Source organism: Panthera leo, chromosome D1 (genome assembly GCF_018350215.1).
Source record: "Panthera leo isolate Ple1 chromosome D1, P.leo_Ple1_pat1.1, whole genome shotgun sequence".
NCBI lineage: Eukaryota > Metazoa > Chordata > Mammalia > Carnivora > Felidae > Panthera > Panthera leo.
In genome coordinates, this window is record NC_056688.1 from 19,803,332 (window position 1) to 19,826,059 (window position 22,728).

The window sequence follows — 22,728 nt, forward strand, 5'->3', positions numbered from 1 at the left end:
TGCACATTGTTGATGGAGCCCCAGTAGTCTTTATCTCCCCATTTCTAGCACCACTGGACATTCTTTAGAAAAGCAGTTCTGGCCCAAGAGAATTAAGCTGTGTCATTTCCCCTGCTAAAACCTTTAGACGTCTTATAAAGCAGCAGCAAAAAACGGTTTCGCGAGCGCTGGTCACCACCCCCCCCAGTCCTCCCCCCCCCCCCCCCCCCCCCCCCCCCCCCCCCCCCCCGCCTCCAGGCAGGGAAAGGAGCTGATATTTTGGGAGAACCCTCATGCATGTAAGGCTAGGTTACTAGGATGCACACAGATAAGGGCAGGGGGCTGTGGAGGGCAGAAGCAATTTATCCAGCCGCCACAGTGGATAAAAGCTTTCATTATGCCCTTACCAGCATTATGATCTTCCTCAACTTTGCTGAGCTGAGTTTTGTCATCTGTAAACTGGGATAACCATTGTACACACCCCATAGGGTCATAAACATTCAAAGAGTCAATTCATTTCTTATGCGTAGCACAATGACTGACATAAAATAGTCCAATAAATGTTAGGTTCATTATTATCGCACAAAAAGAGAGCAGCTAGGGTTTTACTCTGTGCCTTTTCCATGAAATCAAGTGGGGCTCTTGTCCTTGACGGAGGACGACAAGTTTGTCTCCAAATGAAAGAGCTTTAACCCCCAAGCCAAGTTCAGGGTGTGGGGGATGGGGTGGGGTGCGTATGGTTAGGACTCCCACCTTTGGGCGCCTGGGGGGCTCAGTCGCTTAAGCGTCTGACTTTTGGCTCAGGTCATGATCTCATGGTTTGTGAGTTGGAGTCCCACATTGGGTGAGCCCTGCTTCTCTCTCTCCCTCTCTCTCTGCCCCTTGTGGGATTCTCTCTCTGTCTGCCACTCGCTCACTTGTGCCCTTTTTCTCTCTCTAAATAAATAAATAAATAAATTTATTTTTAAAGAAGACTCCCACCTTCTTTGAGGTGAGAGTAGATTTATCCAACCTATGATACACATTCACTTACATGTCACCACTGAGCAATGATCAGCTACTCTTTCCTTGAATCCTTTCATTGACAGGGTGCTCATTCCCTAACAAAAACCCACCCATTTCCAGCCTGAACACCTTTTATAATTAGAAAGTGTTCTTTCTCTGTTCCTTCTCCCTCCCCCTCCCCTTCCACTTCCCACTTTCCCTGTCCTTCTCCTTCCTCCTTTCATCTTCCCCTTTCTCTTCTTCTTCCCACTCAGTCCTCTCCTTCTCCCCTCCCAGGCCCTAGAGCCTGAGGTCCCTGAAGTCACTATTTCAGTCCTGGAGAGCACGGTAGGTCTTCAGTGTGGCCACTTGGCCACCTGCTGGGAACTTGGTCTCCAGTGGCCACGACAATCCTCTGGATTTTGTAGGGTCTTTCGGAAGCAAAACCTTTTATCTGGGCCTACAGGGCTTGGCCTTCTGGTTCATTAATACCATCCATCAGTTGGCCCAATTTCCATTATTAACCCATCTACAACCGCAGGAACCACATGAAAGTTGACACGGCCCGATCTGGTATCTGGAGGCCCAGCTGGCTCTATGTGCAAGTCATGGAGAAGACCGGGGCCTGGGGAGCGACTCCCCGGAACCCACGCACACGGGCGGCCCTCTTTGGTTCGAATCCGCCGCCTTGGCCCCACCCGGACGCGGCAGCCCGCGCCCGGCCCGGAGCAGCCCCGGGCGGCGCTGTGGCTTTAAGAGAGGGGCGGGGCCCCGGTGCTGGCAAGGCAGGGCCGGCCCACCGGGCTCCTTTTTCCTTTTTGATCCATTCAAAAATTACTCATTGCAAATTCCCGGACTGCTGGGAGCGGAGAAGGAAGGGGGCGGAGGAGAGAGGGCTGCTGCGGGCGCCGCGCTGGGGGGCACCCAGGGGCCCGAGCAGCTGACGGCTGGTCCGGCCCCAGCAGCCCGCGGGCCGCTCCGGCTCCGGTGGCCTCACCAGGAAGCGTCAGTCTCGACTCTGGGGAAGCTCCGAGCGCCGCCTCCGCCGCCGCCGCCGCCTCCCGCCCGGCGCCGGGTCCCCGAGCCCCCTCCCCTGCTCCCTCCCGGACGCTCGGGCTCGGGCGCCTTCCCCGGCGATGGCTGGCCGCTGAGCCATGGCTCAGTACGGCCACCCCGGCCCGCTCGGCATGGCTGCGAGAGAGGAGCTGTACAGCAAAGTCACCCCGCGGAGGAGCCGCCAGCAGCGCCCGGGCACCATCAAGCATGGATCGGCGCTGGACGTGCTGCTCTCCATGGGCTTCCCCAGAGCCCGCGCGTAAGTGGCGGGGCTCGCGCCCCTCGCGCCCCACGCGGCCGGCCCTCGGCTTCGCTCCGGCTCGCCTCCCCGCGCCTGCCGGACGGGCGGCGCGCTCCCCCGCTGCCCACCACCTGCTGGGGCAGCACCGGCGCGCGGGCGGCCCGGGACTCGGCCCCTCCCGGCGCGGGAGCGGGCGGGGGCGCCTGCTTGCGGCGCCCAAGGTGAGGCACGCCTACGGGGTCGCCTCCCAGGTGCCGTGCCCTGCGGCCGGCCCCCGCGGTGGGATGAGCCCGTCCGTGGCGGGCTCCCCGAGGTCGGCAGCGCCGGGCCCCCGGGGAGGCGGGGCCCCGCCGAGGATCCCATCCCGAACGCTGGGCTGGCTTAGGATCCTCCGGTGGCTGGGAGAAGGCGAAGGCACCGGCGGGGCGGAGGGGCCGGCGCTCTTAACTGCGGTGCCTTCCAGCTCCGGATGTCGCTCTCCGGGTCGGTCTCCCTGCGGAGTAGGAGGAGCGGGGACGTGGGTGTTGCTGCGTGTTCATTGATAGGGAGGATGGAATAGGAAGGAGAAGCGATTCCTCCTGGGGACCCGGGTTCTCGTCAGTGGTGACGGCAGCGCGGAAATCTGTGGGTGCCTGAGAGTAAGGAGGGGAGCTGTCCTCCCTCATCCTTCTTCCCCTTGGAGGGTGGGGTAGGGAAGGGCCGAGGGAGCGCAGGTGGCTGTCCCTGCAGTCCGCCGGGAAGAGGCCCGGCCAGTCGCTTGCACGAGGCGGCAGCAGCAGCAGGGGCCTTAAGCCTGTCAACTAAGACCGTGGGGCTGGAACCCTGCCTAGGAGGAGGCCAAGGCCGGGTGGCCGGGCCAGGCGCCTTCTCCCTTGGTTAATTTCTGGAGGGCAGATTTCTTAGGTGGGGACACAAGGCCTGCCATCCTGTGGAGGCGCTGCTTCTTTGAATGACATCACCTAAACGGGAGAGTTGGGCAAACTTTATCGGAAAGGGCCAAGTTAAGGAAAAAAAAAATTTTCTTCCCCCTTTTCTTCAGTTGGGAAGTCTAGATTACCCTTCCCCAGCCCCTGGGCGGATCTTGCTTCCTCTGTTCTTTACTAACTTGGCTGCAATCTGGTAACCAAAGCAGACCCCTGGTTTTATCATTCCACCCCGCCCCTCTGGGACTGGTTGGAGTGAGTGGCCTTGGAAACTCAGGAGGCGGACTCAGGTGTTTGGCCGGGGTTGACTTCCAAAGCAGAGGGACTCCGCTTCCCGATGCCAGAGTTACAGGGAGAAAGCGTGGTGGGTTCTGCAGGGCTGCGTCAGGCGTGGATGTTATGTTGCCACTTAGGTCCTTACTATGGGTGATGTGTGTGCCTTCCTCTCCTTAAGCACCGGAGGTAGGGGCTGGAAGATCAGCCGGGCAATGCTGCACAATGAGCGCCGTCTTGGGCATCTGCCTTTTTGGAAGCGAGGCCAGCAGTAAGGACCTAAATTGCTTAATTAAGGCAAGAAATGCTTAACTGCACTCAGACTGTCCTGTTGGCTCTTCAAACCCACTTGCCAGCGGTGTCTTTTCTCCTGCACTGGGTCCAGGAGGCCTTGCCCATGTCCTGACAGATGAGGATGATGGTCTAATTGTGGCTGGCCGAATTCCTGAGATCTCCTAATAGCTAGCATTTATTGAGTACTTACTGTGTACTGCTCTAAGCCCTTTAAGTAACCACCTATCCTTCCAGCAACGCGATGAGAAAGGTAATTCGTACGCCTGTTTTGCGCATTCGGAGACAGGTTTACAGAAGTTACGTAACTTGCTTAAAGTCACAACACTAAGCAATAAAGCTGGCCTGCAAACCCGGAGTATGTCTGCTTGACCTCACATCCAGAGCCAGTGTGTAATGCCTTAATGCGGGTAAAACGCTTAGGGCAGTGCCTGGAGCCTAGTGGGTAATTATTAAATGTCAGCTCCTGTATTAGTTTCTGTGGCTGCTATAACAAATAACCACAAATTGGCAGGCTGGAACCAACAGAAATTGATTTTCTCCTAGTTCTGGAGGCGAGAAGCCCTAAATCTGTGTCACTGGCTGCAATCAAAGTATCAGCAGGGCCGTGCCTCCTCTGGAAGGTTCCAGGGGAGAATCCATCCCTTGCCTCACCCAAGCCTTTGTGGCTGCTGGCAGGTTTTGGCTTGTGGGTGCATCACTCTCATCTCTGCCTGCGCGGCCACATCGCCGTTCTTTGTGGCTCGAGTCTCCCTCTGCCCCTTTCCTATAAGGACCTTGTGATTGCTTTTAGGGCCCCTCCAGGTAATTCAGGATAGCCTTCCCATCTCAGGATCCTTAATCACATCCGCAAAAGCTTTTTTTTTTTTAATTTTTTTTTTTTTTTTTTTAATTTTTACCATCAGGCAATGTTTACAGTTCCGCGGATGCAGACTTGTCTATCTTTTGGGGAGCTATTCTTCAGCTGATCACAGCTATTATTATTATTATGACTAGCACTGCCTGCCTCTCTTTGCTGAAAGGGGGGCCAAGTGGGTCCTCATGAGGCAGCCTGGGCTGGAAGGAGGTTGGCTTTGCCACTCTGTCTCCCCATCAGATTCCCTGCCTGGGGGGTGGGGTGGGGGCAGAGCCCATGGCTGTCACCTGACCTGGTTTTACTCTCCCTAGGCTGCCAGGCCAAGAAGAAAGAGAGCTGGGGCATCGGGCTTAGCTTCTGAGAAGCCTCTTTCTCGGGCCTTAAGGCTGGAGGCAGCAGCACGATGACATCGCAAGCAGGAGGGAGCAGTGATGGTTTCCTGGGCTCTGGGAGACTTGGCTGTGATGCCTCAGGAAGGGATGAGACCAGTGTCTGGAACGCGGCCCTTTGGAGAGAATGGTGGTGGCCCAGGCCGACAGCTCTGGTCTCCCTGTGGGTGTCCCTGGGTCTGCTGTCTTGCAGCAGCAGAAAGGGACCTTCCACGGAGCTCTGGGTGGGTGGGCAGAGAGCTCAGGCCAGCAAGGCCCAGGTCCTATTCCAGCCTGTGCTGTGGTCTTGGGCAAGTCACTTAACTCCTCAGGGCCTCACTGGCTCCCTCTGGGGGGAACAGGATTCATTAGCGGATGCTTATTAGGTGCCCATAAGGGAGAGGAGTGCTGAGCCAGCAGGGTGACCTCAGGGTATGTTCCTTCTAGCTCATCACTTCCCTGGAGCTGTGCTAGGATTTTTCCATCCCACCCTATTACCTTCGGTCCATCGACACTGCTGTAGAAAGACCTGCCAAATGGAGGATTAAGAAGTAGCGATTTTTCCGGTGTCTGTGCGTGCGTGTGTGTGTGTGTGTGTGTGTGTGTGTGTGTGTGAGAGAGAGAGAGAGAGAGAGAGAGAGAGCTGGCACAAGGTAAGGAGGTGTTAGGAAGGCCTCAGGAAGGAAGACTTTAAGGGGCCAGAATGGCCAATCACTTCCTTTTTTTTTCTTTTCCTTTTTCTTTTTCCTTTTCCTTTCTATGCCTATTAGCTCTTCTAAAAGTTTCTGTTCCAGAAGTTCTAAAAATAAAGGTCCAGCTTGGTCAAGGCTAGAGCAGGTTTAGTGGGAAGGAAAGAGAAGAGCCTGCCCAGCCAAGGAGGAGGGTGCCTAGGGGTCAGGAGAGAAGGGGGGACAGGCGCTCTGATGGGGTTTGTTGCTTTGCTACTTGATTTCATACCATCCCCTCCTGGCCTCTGTGGTTGGTGGGGGGGTGGGGAGGGTGGGGCTCTTATCTCTTATCTCTTCTGCAGCTTGAGGCCAACTGTGGGAGCTTCACCAAACCATTGAATTTGAGGAGTCTTTGCTGATCCAACGCTGACCTTTTGTTTTGTTTTAGTTGGGTTTGTTTGAGGCTGCCGGTGGCTAGAAGTCTGTCTCTAGCGAATGACTCTAATGTTTGCTAAGGATGGAAAGATACAGTCTTGCAAAAGGATGGGGTGGGGGGGGGTGGGGGGGGGCAGGGGATCCGGGGCCCATGTGCGGGTCCCGCTTGTGACACAGAAAGCTTTTAGGTTTTCCATTTTCCTCAATATCCCGATCAGCTTCCAGGCACAGCAACACCTAGCCTGTGTAACTCACGGGGCTTTGTGAAGACACAACGCGTCACGGGCAGGAAAGGATCTCGAATTAGTTAAAAATATAATGTGGACGCCAGACAGATAGGATTATGGTATTGTTGTGTTGGGTTGGAAGAAACGGAGGTAAGGTGCTTGCTGGTTGAGGTCTCCAGCGAAGATGGTCATGTGCCGTTAGGTCGACCTTTTTTCCTATGAAGCATATTTGAACGATGCCTAGTTGAAGAGCAGGACGGTAGAAGAAGGAACTTTCCTTGGGACGGTAAGCTGCATTCGCTCTGCCTCACTGCGCAAAGAGAAAACACCCTCAGAGCTGGCTGTGCGTGCAACTGAGAGGCACCTTGCAGAGCCCATGAATTAAAGTATCCAGTTTCTCTGGCCTTCTCTAGCTTACCTGGTGGTTGACCTTAGATCCTCTGAAAGTGCTTGGTTAACTCAGCATCCCTGAGTTGTGGCCACTTCTGGGCAGGGACCCTGGGGAGAGAGAGAAGACAAACCCCGACCCACCTGGGGGTGAAAGGATCTTTCTTATAGGTGGGCGAGGCAAAGAATTCTCGAAGCTACCCGGCTAGACCGCGCGTTCATCCGACACTCCTCTACGTCTGTGTGTTATTTCGCAGTTGAAAAAATTACTCTCACGGGCACCAAATTGCCCTCTTGATTGGCACGGCAGTCTTGTGAGGTAAAGCACATGATTAAAGGCTCGTTTTATTTATTTATTTATTTATTTATTTATTTATTTATTTATTTATTTATGTTAGAGAGAGAGAACAGAGTACGAGTGGGGGAGGGGCAGAGAGAGGGAGACGCAATCCGAAGCAGGCTCCAGGCTCTGAGCTGTCAGCACAGAGCCCGACACGGGGCTCGAACTCAACCACCCTGCGATCAAGAGTCGAACGCTTCACCGACCGAGCCCCTCAGGTGGCCTCAAAGGGAGGGGACTTCGACACGCATTTTTATTTTTAATTTTATTGAGGTAAAATTTATGTACCTGAAATGAAATCTATCGAAGGATTGATCAGCTTTGACATATGAACACCCCCGTGGAATCACCGCCGTAAGACACAGCACTTGCCTGTCACCCCTGAAAGTTCCCTTGCGCCCCTTTGCAGTCAGTTTCTTCTCCACCCTATCCCTGGGGAACTGGTCTGCTTTCTGTCACTGCAGATTAGCTTGCATTTTCTAGACCTGCATGGACGCAGAATCCTACAGTGTATATACTCTTATGCCTGCCTGGCTTCTCCCCTTCAGCCTTATATTTTTGAGATTCTTCCATGAATCAGTAGTTCATCTCCTGTTGTCGCTGGTAGGTCTTGAGGGCTTTGAATTTGCTGCTAACGTAATTATAACCCCTTGGGTTCCACTTTCTGTGGAAGTCCCGCGACGCCCTAATAATATTACCTTAGATTTTTCGACCACCTTAGAGATGACCGGGCAGCTTTATATACGTAATCACTCTCAAGTCTCAGACATTGGATGGTTTCATGAGAAAACTGAGGTTCAGGAGATTCAGTGCCACAAAGAGCGAAGAGCACCATGCTTCGGGACTCTGTCCCCTGGTTTTTGTCACCACCTGCCCCCTGCCCTCCGCTGCCTCAAACTCTGGCTGCTTTTCACGCGGTGGGCACTAATTAGTTCTCAGAGCTAAAGGCTTGCCTTTTCAGAGAAGCAATAAACCTAGGGAGTCCTGGGTCCCCTGCCATCTCCACTCTGGCCGGTGACAGTGGTGGTGGAGGTGTCAGCGTCCCCCTGATCCCAGCAGGCACCCGACACGTGTGTGCTTGTGACAGGGCACCCCTCTACTTGGGCAGCCGGGAACTGGACAGACCCCATCATCATCTGCCTCCTACACCGACGTGTCAACCGTGGCCGTTCAGACAGCCGGGAGACCTGGGGGCCGGCCGTCCAGCGTGCAATGCTTCCGTCTCCTCGTCTGTAAAATGTTGACAATGACATACGTACCTTGAAGGGCTGTTGGAAAGGCTGAGGGTGCCATTCCGTGCCAACAGTCCCGGCGCGTGTGGCATTCAGTGAGCCTTGGGTGCAGACACAGGCGTCACGGCCACTCCAGCGGTGATCTTATCCTGCACGGCTCCTTTGTTGCCCCCGCGTTTCATCTCCTCGCGCCTCACTGAGCCATGGGCCTAAAGAAGTGAGCCGGGGGTAGAGCCTATGCCATTCCTCGGTACTCGGGTTCTATTCCCCCTGCACCCCTGTCCGTGGAGCGCCCTGAGGGGTGCCAGGCAGAGTAGAAGCAGATCTGGAGCCGAGCCGGTGCTGCCCGAGCTGCTGACTATCATAAATGGCCCGGCTTGGGGATTTGTAGGAGTGCCATATGGTTGGCTTCTGATTCGTCTCAAATGGAATCAGACTGTAGCCCTGGAGAGAGGGGCGGAGAAAAGCTCATTCAAGAACGGTTTCTCTGCACTGTGATGGGCACAGTCCCGGCGGAACTGGGTGGCCTCTGGAGAGCGAGACGCTTGTGGTCCCCACCGGGACCGACAGCTCTTGTCTTCTTCATTGGACGAATTTCCCAGGGGGCACTGGGTGTCACCCAGAGGCTTATGGGAGAACGTCGCTGGAGGGTGGGTGCATGGGTGTGGCAGACCTTCTGTCAGGTGCTCGGGGTCATGTGATAGGAGGGCTCCTGTCTTGTGGGTCCCTCTGGCCAACAGCCCCCCCGTTTGCCTGGCAACTTTGCAGGAGGGTTCCTTGCCACCTACTGTTTATGGGGAGGAGGCCTATTAACGAATGACTCAGACGAACATCCAGAAATCGCCTGAGCTCTTACTATGTGCGCAGCATCCTAGTAAACTCTGCGCGGTTCTCAGGAGGGGAAGATGAATGCCAAGTTTCACCACCTGGCCCTCTGAAGTCGGCTGTCAGAGGCAGCCTGGAACTCTCTCTAGCTGACTGCCATCCTCCACAGTGACCCTCCTGTGCATCCTTCTGGGCCCGGGTGATAGTCTGAAGGCTCTGTACTCCGCTCACACGCCACTGGTAGCCCAGTGGTAGCATAAAGCAAACTCAGTTTACCTTTCTGTCAGACCCTGGCTTTGCACTCTTGCTCCGCTGTCATTTTTTGGCCATGTGGCTTCACACCCAGCCTTTTCCTTCTCCGGGCCTCAGACTTGCCACCTGCAAAAGGGGTCGAAGTCAACCACATCTCAGGCGTTCTGGTGATGCGAGGGCGACGCGGACACGTGTCTCTGGACAGCACGAGGATGTTTTCACCGCCTCTTGTGTGCTTGTCTGTTCCAGAGCATTTGGCTTCTCCGTGTCTGTTTTATTTTTTCCGGTGCTTTGCCGTCAAATTCTTCTCGTCTCCCTTCAGAGAAAACGGTTCAGGACTGACAACTGAAATTCTGGAGAGTAAACAAACGGGAAGAAAGAATGATAGGAGGTAATTACAACGAGCGGGGAGGGGGGCGTCATTTAAGTAGTACACAATAGTGTAATTTTCAAATTGGCACATGATGTGCTCTCTTGCAAAAACACAAGGAAAGTGCTGGTTAACTGAGAGAGGAGGTAGGTGCCTGGAGCCCAGCCCCTGGGGGAAACAAATTGCCCACGGGCACCTTTTTAATCAAAGGGGCATCTCCCCTTCCGGAAGTCACCGGCTGTTGGTGTAACAATAGTTCCCGTTGTGTTCGGCTGCCCCAGTGGAAGCGTGAACACTCTTGTACATAAAGCAGCCGTGGCAATGAACCCCGCCAGGGACGAGGGCCGTCGCCACCCACAGCGGGAAGCTGAAAGGAACACCACCAGAGCAGCTCACAGCAGCCCGGAAAATGCCAAGGGGACGCGGACAGCACAGATGGCCAGAGGCAGCCGAACGGTTCAGACTTCTCTTCGGGTTTTGTTGGATAAACCTTCTCTCGGAATCAGGTAGCCGGCTTGTTTAGAATCCCGCTTCCGTGTTGGCTGTGCCCCGTTCCAAAATATTTATAGTGAGCCTTCCCTCTCCAAATGTTCGGTCTCTTATCTCGGGTAGGAAACGCTTACAGGGCAGGGAAGAAATGTGCCTCCAGTGGCTGCTCATGTATCCGGTCTATTTAAACACAGACAAACACACTCAGAACCGTACGGAGCAGCCAGAATTCTGAACCAGTGGTGTCTTGTGCGTCGGACCGTAACCATCCTGTCCTTGAATGGACGGCGGGGACCCGTCATTTCTTTGCTTTCTGCCTAAGCAGATCGCACCCACCCTGGAGAACTAGTTCAATCACAAATACGTCCGGCGTCTCTTCCCTGGCCTGTCCCTTCCCTGCCCTCCCGGCCTCCCTTCTTCTCTCCTCTCTCTTTTCTTTTCTGGTCCCTTCTCCCTCCAGCCTTATTGAACTTTACTCTCTGCGAGGCAAGCAGGGAAGAGAAGGGCGCGATGCCTACTTTACCCGGCCTCTTAACGAATGAAATCCTGAAGAACAAGACAGGGGAAAGGAAAGCCCGGACAAATACCATACGGTTTTACCTATAGGTGGAATCTAAAAAACAAATGAATCAACAAACCAACAAAAGGCAGAAACAGGCCCCCAAATACAGAAGACGAGACTGATGGTTGCCGAAGGTGGGGGAGTGGGCAACACGGGTGAAGGGGAGAGGGAGATCTAGGCGTCCAGGTAGGGAATGAATAAGTCACAGGAATGAAGGGCCCAGCAGCGTAGGGAGTACGTCAGTGGTACCGTAATAGAGTTTTCTGGTGACTGACGGTAGCCACACTTGCTGTGAGCACAGCGTTACATATCGTCTTGCCAAATCACTATGCTGTACACCCGAAATGAATACAACAGCATTGTGTGTCGACTCTACTTCAACAAAACTTAAAAACAACAAACAAAAAAACAGCGTAACATTGCAGGTGTTACCTCTATCAAGTGTTTCGTAATGCCCGTTAAGAAGAATTTTTTTTTTTTTTAGTTTTTTTTAAATTAAAAAAAAAATGCTTATTTTCTTTTTTGAGAGGTGGGGGAGGAGCAGAGAGAGAGGCACAGAGGATCCGAAGCGGGCTTTGTGCCGACAGCGGAGAGCCCGACGCGGGGCTCGAACTCCCGAACCGTGCGATCGTGACCTGAGCCGAAGTCGGAGGCTTGACGGACTGAGCCACCCGGGCGCCCCAGTGCCAATTTTGGTTTTTAAATGTGTATGCACTTTATTACGTATTTATGGGCAACTGTGATAACCTGTGATAACAGGAGTCGGGAGTACAGAGGATCATTATATATAACCTCTGCCCTCAAGGAACTGGCAGTCTAGTGCGGAAGATAGAAAATTATGATAAAATGTGGTCCATGCGCTGCAAGAGATAGATGCAGTGTGTATGTGAGAGGAAGAGGGTGCTGTAACCAGACAGGAAGCCCTGAGGTAAACTCAAGGTGTGCACAGAATGGCCGCAGCACCCTTCAGTGTGAGAGGGGGGGAGTTTGGGAAGATGAGTAGACCGTTTGAATGATCTCATATTGTACCACAAGGGAAGATAAGATTTTAATTTAAACTTGAGTTTCTTGACTCACTCTGCTCATGACTCTCCCGTCTTCTCCCCCACTGTCACTATCTAGCTTGGAAAGAGAAGGAGACATTTTGGCCACCAAAAGACACGGCTGGCCCATAGCTGGGCCTGAGTTGAGGTTGGATGTTATTTCCTTCACTCTCCCACTGGCATTTTACTGAGTGCCTCCTGTATGCCAGGAACTTGTGAGGGATGTGACGGTTGTCTCTCTTCTCCAAAAGCTCAGCCTTCCTCGAGAGAGAAAGACGTGGAGACACTAATTGTGATAGAGCAATATGATTAGTGCTGTGGTTGAGATTTGAAATAAGCCCTGTGGGACCACAGAAAAAAAACAATTAGTGTAACTGAAGAAGGTTTTGAGGAAAGCAGAGGAGGTGATCATTAAGGCAGACCTTAAGTAATGAGTAGAGATTTTTCTGGGCATGAGGAGAGGACGCATTTCAGTCAGAGGGAACAGCTGGACTTCAGAGCAAGGCACCCCGGGGCTGGGATTGGTGGGAAGGAGACAGAGAAGTAGTGAGAGGTGAGGTGGAAAAATGCGCTGGGGCCGGAGGTTGTGGGAAATAAAGTCTTAAAGCGAGAAGGCGGTGGAAAGAATGGAACAGAGCAGAGCAGGACTACACATGGAATCCAATTTGGAAGGTGCCTGTAATGGTCCCAGTGGACGATTAGTAGGACTCGGACTGAGATTACAAGAGCCAGATTCTAGAGATATTTTTGAAATGGAATCGACAGGATTTATGATCCATTGGATGCGAGGAGGAGGGGCAGCGGAAAGGTAGCCCAAGATTTTGAGCTTGGCAAATCGGAAAGGTGGAAACATTACCAACCAACTTAGGACACACAGAAGGTTGGGTGACCCAGAGGATGCGATGATGTACTCTGGGACACGTTAGAGGTGCTGTGAACACATAGATCAGGAAAGAGGGATCTGGAGCTCCGAGGGGAGGTCGGGCTGGGAACTGATGGGAGCAGGAGGCAGGTGTAAAGAACAGGCAGAGAGCAAAGAAAAGGAAAGGAGCCAACCCCCAAGGATAGAATTGCGGGGACCAGCTGGTGGGTAGGGAAGAAAGAAGGTGAAGGAGGCTAAGAGGAATGGTTCAAGAGGCAGGAAAAGAACGAAATGACAGGCGTCCTGGAAGAGGACAGGGGAGAAGAGAATTTCATGAAAAAGATCGAGGTCCACAAAATCTTCCATTCCCTCTGCACTTCCAAAGTGAGTGAAGTTGTTGGTTGTGGAGGAGGTGTTCCCAGACGAAGATGCCAAAGCCTCTCTGTGGGGTTTCTGGCAATCCTCTCCAGCGTCCCCAGACTTCCTGAGGATCAGACCCCTGGGATGCCGCCCTGCTCTCTGAGAACTCTTTCCTCGGACGGCTGGAGTCTTCTTTCTGGAATTGAGGCCGCTGACTGGGATCTAACCGTGAATGGACAGATGATCTGGAATCTCTGATGTAAGAATCATCTCCCCTTTGGATTCCCTCACCACTAGAGATTTCACCTGCTCCCCCATCCATATCTCAGAACCCTGCCTCCACCCATCCATATCGGAACTCACCTGTCCTCACTGGAAACCAGGCCAAGGTCACCTGATTCTCCTTGCTGGAGTGACCCTTGATTCATTTCAGTCTTTCCCGGTGGTTACTGCCTGCCCGCCAATGCCCTAAGGACTGTGGCTAAAGCAGTGAGAAACCTTCTCAGTTCCTCCTCTCTTTGGTCTCCGGATGGTGAAATCTCAGCCTGCCATGCGCTCAGCTCAGTTTCTGTAATTTCCTCTCTCCAGTAAGCACCTGTTACTACCATCTCTGCATCAGAAATAGCTCTTCAAGGAAGGCTGGGGATCTGTGCTCCGTCTGTAAGACATCAAGACTCATGAGGTGGCTGGTGGTCAGGGACTGGAGCAGCCTCCGTGTCCCCAAGAGAAGGTGTTGTCCAGTCTCCTAAGTCATGGCAAGCTGGTTCGCACACATGGGTCTGCCTGCCCTCCCCTACAACCCGGAGACGAGCGGGGATGTGTGGCCCCTGAACGGGTGACGGTTTTATTGGGTGCTCAGGAAGGAAATGCTGGAGGAAAGAAGAGGGAGAGGGAACCAAGAGAAGATCTTGAAATGGGGGCACCTGAATCAAGGTTGGAGAGAGTGCTTTTACTCCAAAGAAAAGGAAGTTATAGTTTACATAGTAGGTTTTACGTTGAATTTCTCAGAGTCGGTAGGCATGGGCGACGTAGAGAACAGAATATGTAGTTTTAAGTTTCGGTGGTTTGGCGAGCGGTGGTTCTTCGTGGGTCGCCAAAGAATGTGAAAATGAACAGCGTCGTGAACACGATACTTTGTGAAAGCTACAGATAACAGAAGGTGTAGGTAGACACAGGTGTTCAAGAGACGTTCGTTAGTTTTGACCTCCCAGACTGTGCCTAGTATTTAACCGCGTGATGATAATCTCTTGCTCCTGGCTGGAGAGTCCCGTATGATGGATGGTAGGGTTTGCTTTGGGGCGAAGAAGTTCAATGTGTAGTGAGAATTGCCGGTGAACCTTCTCCAGCCCCACTTCCTCTTTTTACGTAAAAGTAAAATGAGACAAACAAATGAAGTGACTTTTTCAAGACCAACAGCTGGTCTATGACAGAAGTGGACCTTAGGCCTCCTGACTCCCAGGCCAGAACAGTTTCTTTTTTATATACATCAGGCGACTTCCCTGAGTCCAGGCTCTGCCGCCAAGAGGGAGATTTCTAACAAGGCTTTTCGCCTCCATTTCCTGGAGGAATGGACTGGGCTAGTCCCTTGATCAACCCTTTCATACAGGTTCTCTGCCCTTTCTTTCCCTTTGCTCCCCTCCTTCTGCCTGCCATGTGCTTACATCTCAGCCTCTGGAAGAGGGAGCTAATTTGTCTCTGGCCAGTTGGAATGGTCACCTCTAGGACCCTTAGGTGTCTCGGCCACCCATCCTGGAAGGTAAGAACAAGTACTGCCTTCTGCTCTGGGGGGAAGGAAGGCCGGCTTTAGAGACAAAAAGACTAGCTTCAGATTCTGGATCTGTCACTTTCTGAAGATGTGTGTTTACTTTTTTAATTTTTTTTTTTTAACATTTATTCATTTTTGAGAGACAGAGTGTGAGTGGGGAAGGGGCAGAGAGCGAGGGAGACACAGAATCCCAAGCAGGCTCCAGGCTCCGAGCTGTCAGCACAGAGCTCACCGCGGGGCTCGAACTCATGGACTGTGAGATCATGACCTGAGCTGAAGTCGGACACTTAGCAGACTGAGCCACCCAGGTGTCCCTGAGGATGTGGTTTTGATCAAGTATTTTGATAGGTTGGATGAATCAAAATGAGGCAATGTGTATACACATTTATACATATGTAATGAAAATGTAATGAAAAATGACAAAAAGTCACGCACACATGATGTGATAGTACTTATCAGTGGTTGGGTCCTGGGACTTTGAGGCTCTTCCAGAAAGTCTGTGAACTGTTGGTTTTGTGTGACGTCTGGTAGGCTGTTCTAGTCTTCCTTGAGCAAGCTCCGATGTTTCAGAGAGGCAAACTCTGAGCAAGGAACGTGAGCAGCCACACGAGAGGCCAGTTCCATCAAAGTGAACACTTCCTTCTGGATGCTTAAATTTTCACTGCACCCCCTTTTGGGAAGTAGGGATGTGAGTCATAATGAGTTAGCCAAGGGGCTTTTGTGAACGACAAGACGTTTTGTGAAACACAGTACATGTGACCAAAGCCACGTGTAGTATAATTTCCTATTGCTTCTGTCGCAGATTGGGGGACTTAAAACAACACGAATTCATTCTCTTACAGTCAGGAGATCAGAAGTCCAAAATGGGTATTATGGGCTAACACCAAGATGTCCACAGCACTGTGCTGTCCCTCTCGGAGGGAACTGGTTCCCTTGACTTTTCCAGCTTCCAGAGCCTGCCTGCATTCCCTGGCTCATGGCCCCTTCTTCCATCAACAGAATGACCACACCCACTTCTGCTTCCATCTGTCTCTTCCTCTCCTGCCTCCCTCTAGAAAGACCTAAGGACCACATCGCTCCAGCTCAAGATGCTTAACTTAGGCACATCTGCAAAGTCCCTTTTGCCTGGTAAGGGAACATATTCATAGGTTCAGAGGATTAGGACATGGGCATCTTTGGGGACCATTGTCCTGTCTGCCACGACATGTGTGTTACACACTTGGTCTGCCTGTCCTCTTAGTTCGTGATGTTTGGCACAGAATGGGGGTCTAGCAGGCGCTCCTCATTTGCCTTTCCGGTTGCTAACCCATCTGCTGTCTTGTCAACCCTCATCATTCCAACGGGAGCCTTGAATGCTCCTCGCTAACCTTCGCTGAGCGCCTACTGTGTGCCAGGCGGTATTTTAAAACTTTACGTGTACATTGTTTTGTTTATTCCACATACAAGCCTTATGAGATAGGAACTGTCATTACCCCCATTTTATAGATGAGAAAAGTGAGGCCCAGCAATTTGTAAGTGGCCCAAGACCACACAGCTAGTAAGTGGTAGATCCAAGATGCAAACTCCAGGCAGTAGGTCTGAGTTCCTAACCCACACCCACCGCGTTGATGTGTGGCTGTGCTTCGCAAAGCGTGACGAGTAGAAGGAAGCAAACTTGAGGTCTGGAGAAATGATGTGATGGCCTTAGATTACACCGAACTGGGGTCACTGGTTTAATCTGTTACTGCGCTCAAATAATTGCAATGTGGTTGGCCGTCTACTGATGTTGTACAGAGTTACAGTGACATTATCACTCTTGCTGAAAGGGTGTGTGTGTGTGTGTGTGTGTGTGTGTGTGTGCACTACCCATCTCAGCTCCGGACTTTGAGAAGACAGGCACAGGATTGTACTGAAGAATTTACAGAACACCACGTTCCCTGCCGGCCACTTCTCCGGCCTCCACAATAGAAACAGGAAGGATGCTGTTCCTGTGGCCTCCATGAGGGGCTCTTCGGGCAGAGAACATAATGGTTTGCCTGGTCCTCGTTTGAATGAGCGAATACACGCGAAATGGTGCAGAGCCTGACTCATCAGTAAATGGTAGATGTGGTGGTTCAGATCAGTAGCTCTGGAATCACAGCATGGCTTGGGGCATAGGAGGGGACTCTGGGTTTAAGTTAATGAGCCACTGTAAATCTTCGGTGAGTTTCTAAGTTCGCTTCCCAACGTCTTTAAGACCTGGGGCCTAGGGCTAATTTCAGTAGCATTCGGTTGATCAGATACACGTTGGGGAGGCGGGGGGCAGGGCGATGAGGGGGGGGTGCTGGTCGAGGCACGTGGAGTGGTTCTTCTCAGTGCTGGACCCTGACCACACCACTGCTGCCTTCGGGCCCGCTCACAAGTACACAGAGTGGCTCTCCCTATCAGGAAGACTCCTTGGCACGTCAGCGGTCTGGTGATGATGACAGGGGCCCCCGGGGGAGTCCGCTTTTAGGTAGGTCTTCAAAATCAACACATCATCACGATGAGCCCCGTAGGGACCTCGGACCTCACTCAGACCTACGGCACCTTCGCGCGTCAGGATTGAGGAGAACGTTGGAAGTTCTTCTCTTCCTCCAAATGTAAGGTCACGGCCTCTCAACTGTGAGGCTGAACGGACCGCGGCCATACATGCCCCTCTGCCGTCTGGTTGCTTCAGATGCCACGGACCCCTGGGTGTCACTTCATCCACCAAATCGTGGCGGGGGGGGGGGTGACAAGTGTGTTTGTGTTGTTATTATGGCCTGCGGCTGCCAGCCCTGAGGCGGGCCAGCGGAGGAGGAGGAGGGACGCCAGGGAAATCACTCGAACAAGATGGCCTGTATCATGCGCGATTGGTGAAGGCTTTCAAATGGAAGGACTCTCAGGGGACCTTGCAGCAACAAGGAGGGTTGCTGTTCCCTCGGCAGCTGGCTCCGAAAGATGTGGAAGATAAGGGGGCGAGTCTCATTTGAATTTCTTTTTAATTTCTCCCGTCCGTCTCTCGCATGGTGGGGATCTGACCAGTGCGTTTCCGAGTTGACCTGGGAGACAGGTAGTGTGGGGCTAAACGTGATTTACAGGAATATATGGGAGATGTTGAGGCAGGGCAGAAAGAAGATCCTGTTGATTCAACAAAAAATGTGCCGAGCAACGACTTTGTGCCAGGCAGCCGGGACTTGTGCTGTGCGCTAGACGTAGAAATACGAGGAAGACCCTGTCTCTGAGCTCAGGGAGCCCTCAAGGTCTTGGGCAAGAAAGACTCAAGCAGATGACTGCAATATCATGTGATAAGAGACAGAGGAAGGTTCTCTCCTCTGATAGCTGGCTAGAGTGCTGACATAGGAAAAGAGGCTGCTTATTTTGTGGACCTCGCTGGGAAGTTCGGTTGCTGGGGGTGGGCACTTTCCAGGTCACCAGAAACACAGTTTGGAAACCGACGGCCCAACCGTGATGTGTTCTGCCTCTGGAGGTCATGTTTTCTCTCTCCGGTTATGAGTGACTGAGCTTTCTTATCAGCCTCCTCAGAAGGACTCAGGTGTTCCGGGGTGGAGAACACGTCTGAAGTCCCGGTGGGGATCCAGCCTGGATCTGAGGTCTGTGGGGAAGGATATGAAATCTGAAGGTATCCTTCTGGGTAGGTGCCCTCACATGCAAGATTGTCTCCACAGCTCTGACAGCACAACAGATCATTTCCCCTATTTAACATATGGGGGGAACAAAAGAGAAGACGCCTACGAAAGTGAAATGCACACAAAGCTAGTAAAGGGTACAACGAGGCAGTCCCAGAACTGCGAGCATACAGATAGAGAGCCCACGGAGGAAGCTTACTGACTCCCTGAGATACTGAACAGCCCAGAGGTAGGAAGAGCTAGTGGGACGTGGACATGACCTCCGAGCCCCCTGTCTCTAAAGTGTCTCCATGCCAAGCCTCTGGGATTCTCTGAACATCCCCTTCCCTTTTGGAAGGTGTCACCTTCTAGAGCAGCCCCGCCCAGGGTTGGTTAGGAATGGATTATCCACACCCCCCCGGGCTGAAAGGACGTTGTGGTGCTGAACTCAGGGAGCTGGGCAAGGACCTCAGAAGGAGTGAGCATTGAGCACTCCCTTGCTGGGCACGTATTCACTCACGTCTCTCGGCTCTGGGCATGTGATCCCCTTGGGACAGAGGGAATGGGCAGAGGCTCCGAGAAGCAGCAGTGAGCAAGATGCAGAGCGGATGTACAAGTTCAATGTAACCACGCCAGGGCAGAGAAGCAGCCCTAACACTAGGAAGAGAAAGAACTTGTAAGTCGGACAGAACGGGAAGAAAGATGGCTTTGAGTTTTTTACAGACTTAGGAGGCTGGAATTTTCAGCTAGGAAAGAAATAGCCTTGGGGCACCTGGGTGGCTCAGTCCCTTAAGCATCCGACTTGGGCTCAGGTCTTGATCTCATGGTTTGTGAGTTCGAGCCCCGCGTCGGGCTCTGTGCTGACAGCTCAGAGCCTGGAGCCTACTTTGGATTCTGTATCTCCCTCTCTCTTTTCTGCCCCTTCCCCTGCTCACGTGCTGTCTCTCTCTCTCAAAAATAAACATCAAAAAAATTTAATAAAATACAAAATGTTTTTAAGAAAGTAAAAGAAATAGGCTTAAGTCAGCCTTGAACTCCTTGCAATAGAAAAATCCCAGAAGGGCTGATGTTCTTTCTGTTGTCACTGCAGTTTTTGATGACGGAGAGAATGTATATTGCAACACTTTTGGCTAAAGAATCAAACGTTCTTTCCTTGTTTGGTTTTCTTTGCTCTGGAATTGCCTTTTTTTTTTTTTTTACAGAGGGAGTTTTCTTCTTTAAAAGAAAAAGAAGAAGATCACCATGAAGGAGGAAGTATTATCATGTTTCTTCAGCCTTTCTCAGCTCACTGCTGGACTCCTGCCAGAATATCGGGAGTACCATTGTAGAGCTGTATGTCCGGGTCCAGGGTGCCTCTTTCTCCTCTGCTCCAATTTCCTGTTCATGGGGCTGTTTTGTGTGTTTGTTTGTTTCAACATGCAATTATCGGGCTTGCATCCTGCTAGGAGCAAAAGGGAAAAACATGCTTCAGGAACGGCCCCTGCCGTCGTGGTGCTCCCGGTCGAATAGGGAGGATCAAGAAGTGATCAGATACGTTCAACGTTCATTGCACTCTACCCCATGCCCAGAAACAGAGAGAGGAGGAAGGTGATATGGGACAGCACAGGGGCTAGCGAATAGCTCTGCTTCGGGGTCCGTGGTGCTTTCAAAGATCTGGACATTGTCGAGTGAATTTATAGTAGGTCCTCCGAGCTGCTGGAGATAGGTGTCATTTTTAAAGACTATCTTTCCAAGCCATTTTAGGTTCATAGCAAAATGGGGTGGCAGGTGTAGAGATTTCCCATTTATCCCTGTCCACCCCCCACCTCCCGACGCACAGCCTCTCCCATCATCAGTATTGGCTCACCCGAGTGGTGTGTGTGTTACATCTGGTGAATCTACATTGGCACATGACAGTCAACCCAAAGCCTGTAGTTTACCTTAGGGTTCGTGATATTTATCATGGATTTGGATAAATGTAGAACGACACGTATCTGTCATTAAAGTATCATACAGAGGGGCGCCTGGGTGGCTCAGTCGGTTGAGCGTCTGACTTCAGCTCAGCTCATGATCTCGCGGTTCGTGAGTTCGAGCCCCGCGTCGGGCTCTGTGCTGACAGCTCAGAGCCTGGAGCCTGCTTCCGATTCTGTGTCTCCCTCTCTCTCTGCCCCTCCCCCGTTCATGCTCTGTCTCTGTCTCAAAAATAAAGAAACGTTAAAAAAAAAAAAATAAAGTATCATACAGAGTATTTGCAGTGCTCTACAGAGCCTCTCTGTGCTCTACCTGTTAACTGTTGATCCTCTCCCTGCACCCCGCTAACCCCTCCAACTGCTAGCATTGCCCCTCCTGCAACCACTCCATGGTTTTGCCTTTTCTAATACGTCACACAGTTGGAACCATACAGTATGGAGCCTTCACAGATGGACTCCTTTCACTTCATAATGTACGTTTAGTGTCCGGCCATGTCTTCACGGCTTGCTAGCTCACTGCGTTTTAGCCCTGAATAATATCCCATGATCTGGATCACCAGTTTATTCGTCCATTCACCTAATAAAGGACATCTGGGAACCTTCCAAGTTTTGGCAGTTCTGAATAAAGCTGCTGTGAACTTCCATGGGCAGGCTTTTGTGTAGCATAAATTTTCGGCTCCTTCGGGCAGATACCAAGGAGCATGATGGTAAAGACCATTCATAATCATCTTTTGTGTGCCAGTCGCCAGCCTCAGCCCCTTCCAAACACTGTGTCAGTTACTCTTCGGTGAACACCTCTGCAGTTCGTATTCATAGACCCATTTGCAAATGCGCAAATGGAGGCTCAAAAGGTTATTTAACATGCATTGAGTAAGGGGCAGAGAGCTGGGTTTCTAACCCTAGCGTTTCTGACTCCAAAGCCCTTACCATTAGACCTATAGTCAGGGTGCCTCAGTTTCTGCTTTACTCGCTTATTTTGGGTCCTGGATGACGGCTTTAAACTCACACACGGAGCTCTAGCACCCTGACTGGCAAATAAACGTTACTGGTGGCTCAGCCAGCTGCTGTTTCCTGTGTTTATAGCCCACATTGCAGGAAGGTGTTTTAAGAGTTGTTTTGAGTGTTGCGTCTGCTTCTCCTTGCGAAAGTGTGGATGCCGCTTCTGAGAGGGAGGTGACATGGGCTGCTCAGTGTTGGGTGGCCGTTCCCATTTGGTGGGAATTCGGAGAGGAATGCGTCTGTCCCCGGATGAGATCAGAGTCTTTGCTCTGTTTGGTCTGCAACCGTGTCGTCTCAAGAAGTCAATGGGCTGTGAGGTCAAAGTTCTAGAACATGCTTTGGGTAAGACGGTTTACATCTGCTTTGCCCATCTGTGCAATTAATTATCCAAAGTTTCAAGGAGCGCCTCTGACGAGCCGAGGACCATGTAGGTCCACGGGCCCCAGACAAACAGGATGCATTCCTGGCCCCTGTGAATCCCGGAGATTAGGAAAGGGACAGACAGATACAGAAGCGGTGGATAATCACCAAACAAGAAGGTATGACGTGCTGTGAGGCAGCCGGTTTCCTCCAAGCTTTCAGAGAAGCACCTTGAAACTTCAGGGTGTTGGGAGCTTTTTTGGAGGTTCTTAATTAGAGACAGTTAGCTAGTAAGATCTTACATTTGTTGTGATCCTACTACGTGTGTGTGTGGTGTGTGTGTGTGTGTGTGTGTGTGTGTGTGTGTGTTTTACTCTCTTCTCCATCTTGAGGGGATTAGTAAGTAGTGTTTCCATTTTACAAATGCGAAAAGCCAGGCACAGCAATTAAAGGCTTTTTCCAGCTTGTAAGTGACTACTCCAACATCCCCACATTAGTCTGTCTTTGGAGCCTTTCCCTTTCTGCCTCCCCCTGAAGACCATTTGAAGATTTCATTTGAATGTTTCAAGATACCCACAGTCCAACATTCCTCTGCTGCTGAAATGTCTGGTTTCTCCTCCCTTAGCTCCCTTCTGTGTGTGTGTGTGTGTGTGTGTGTGTGTTTCCAGGTATCAGGTATCAGTGAGGCTTCTTGCTGCCTGTCTTTCCAGCCCCCTCTTCCTCTCCTTCCCCTCCGCCCTAGTACCCTTTGTTGCACTCAGCTAGCTTTGCTCAGTTTCCCACAATTTTAACACCCCCCCGCGCGGGCTCAAGTTCGTTAATGAATCAGTGAATCAACAAGTGCCTTTTTTCCTGGGTGCACTTTTCTCTCGAGTGAAATCATCTATGCCCTTTTCAAATATGCTGCCCTTTGAGAAAATTTCTCGGATCGCATTACTCATTTCCCACGTCTGCGTCCAGCTCTGTCCACTCCCATCTCGAAGCAGAGCGCACACTCGCGCCTCTGGCACGTACCTAAGTGTGC

At 51.8% G+C, this 22,728-nt stretch overlaps 1 protein-coding gene across 3 annotated transcripts in view; it reads left to right on the plus strand.

Annotated features, from left to right (window-relative positions):
* The first annotated feature begins 1,385 nt into the window (after positions 1-1,385).
* Positions 1,386-22,728, plus strand: part of UBASH3B (ubiquitin associated and SH3 domain containing B) — a 144,502-nt gene continuing 123,159 nt past the window's right edge. Inside the window, exon 1 of one of the 3 annotated variants that reach the window (XM_042905040.1) lies at positions 1,386-2,278. In XM_042905040.1, coding sequence (XP_042760974.1) covers positions 2,118-2,278 — 161 coding nt within the window. In that variant the 5' untranslated portion in view covers positions 1,386-2,117. The remainder of the gene's footprint in view (positions 2,279-22,728) is intronic. The other 2 variants (XM_042905039.1, XM_042905041.1) reach the window with 2 other exon arrangements.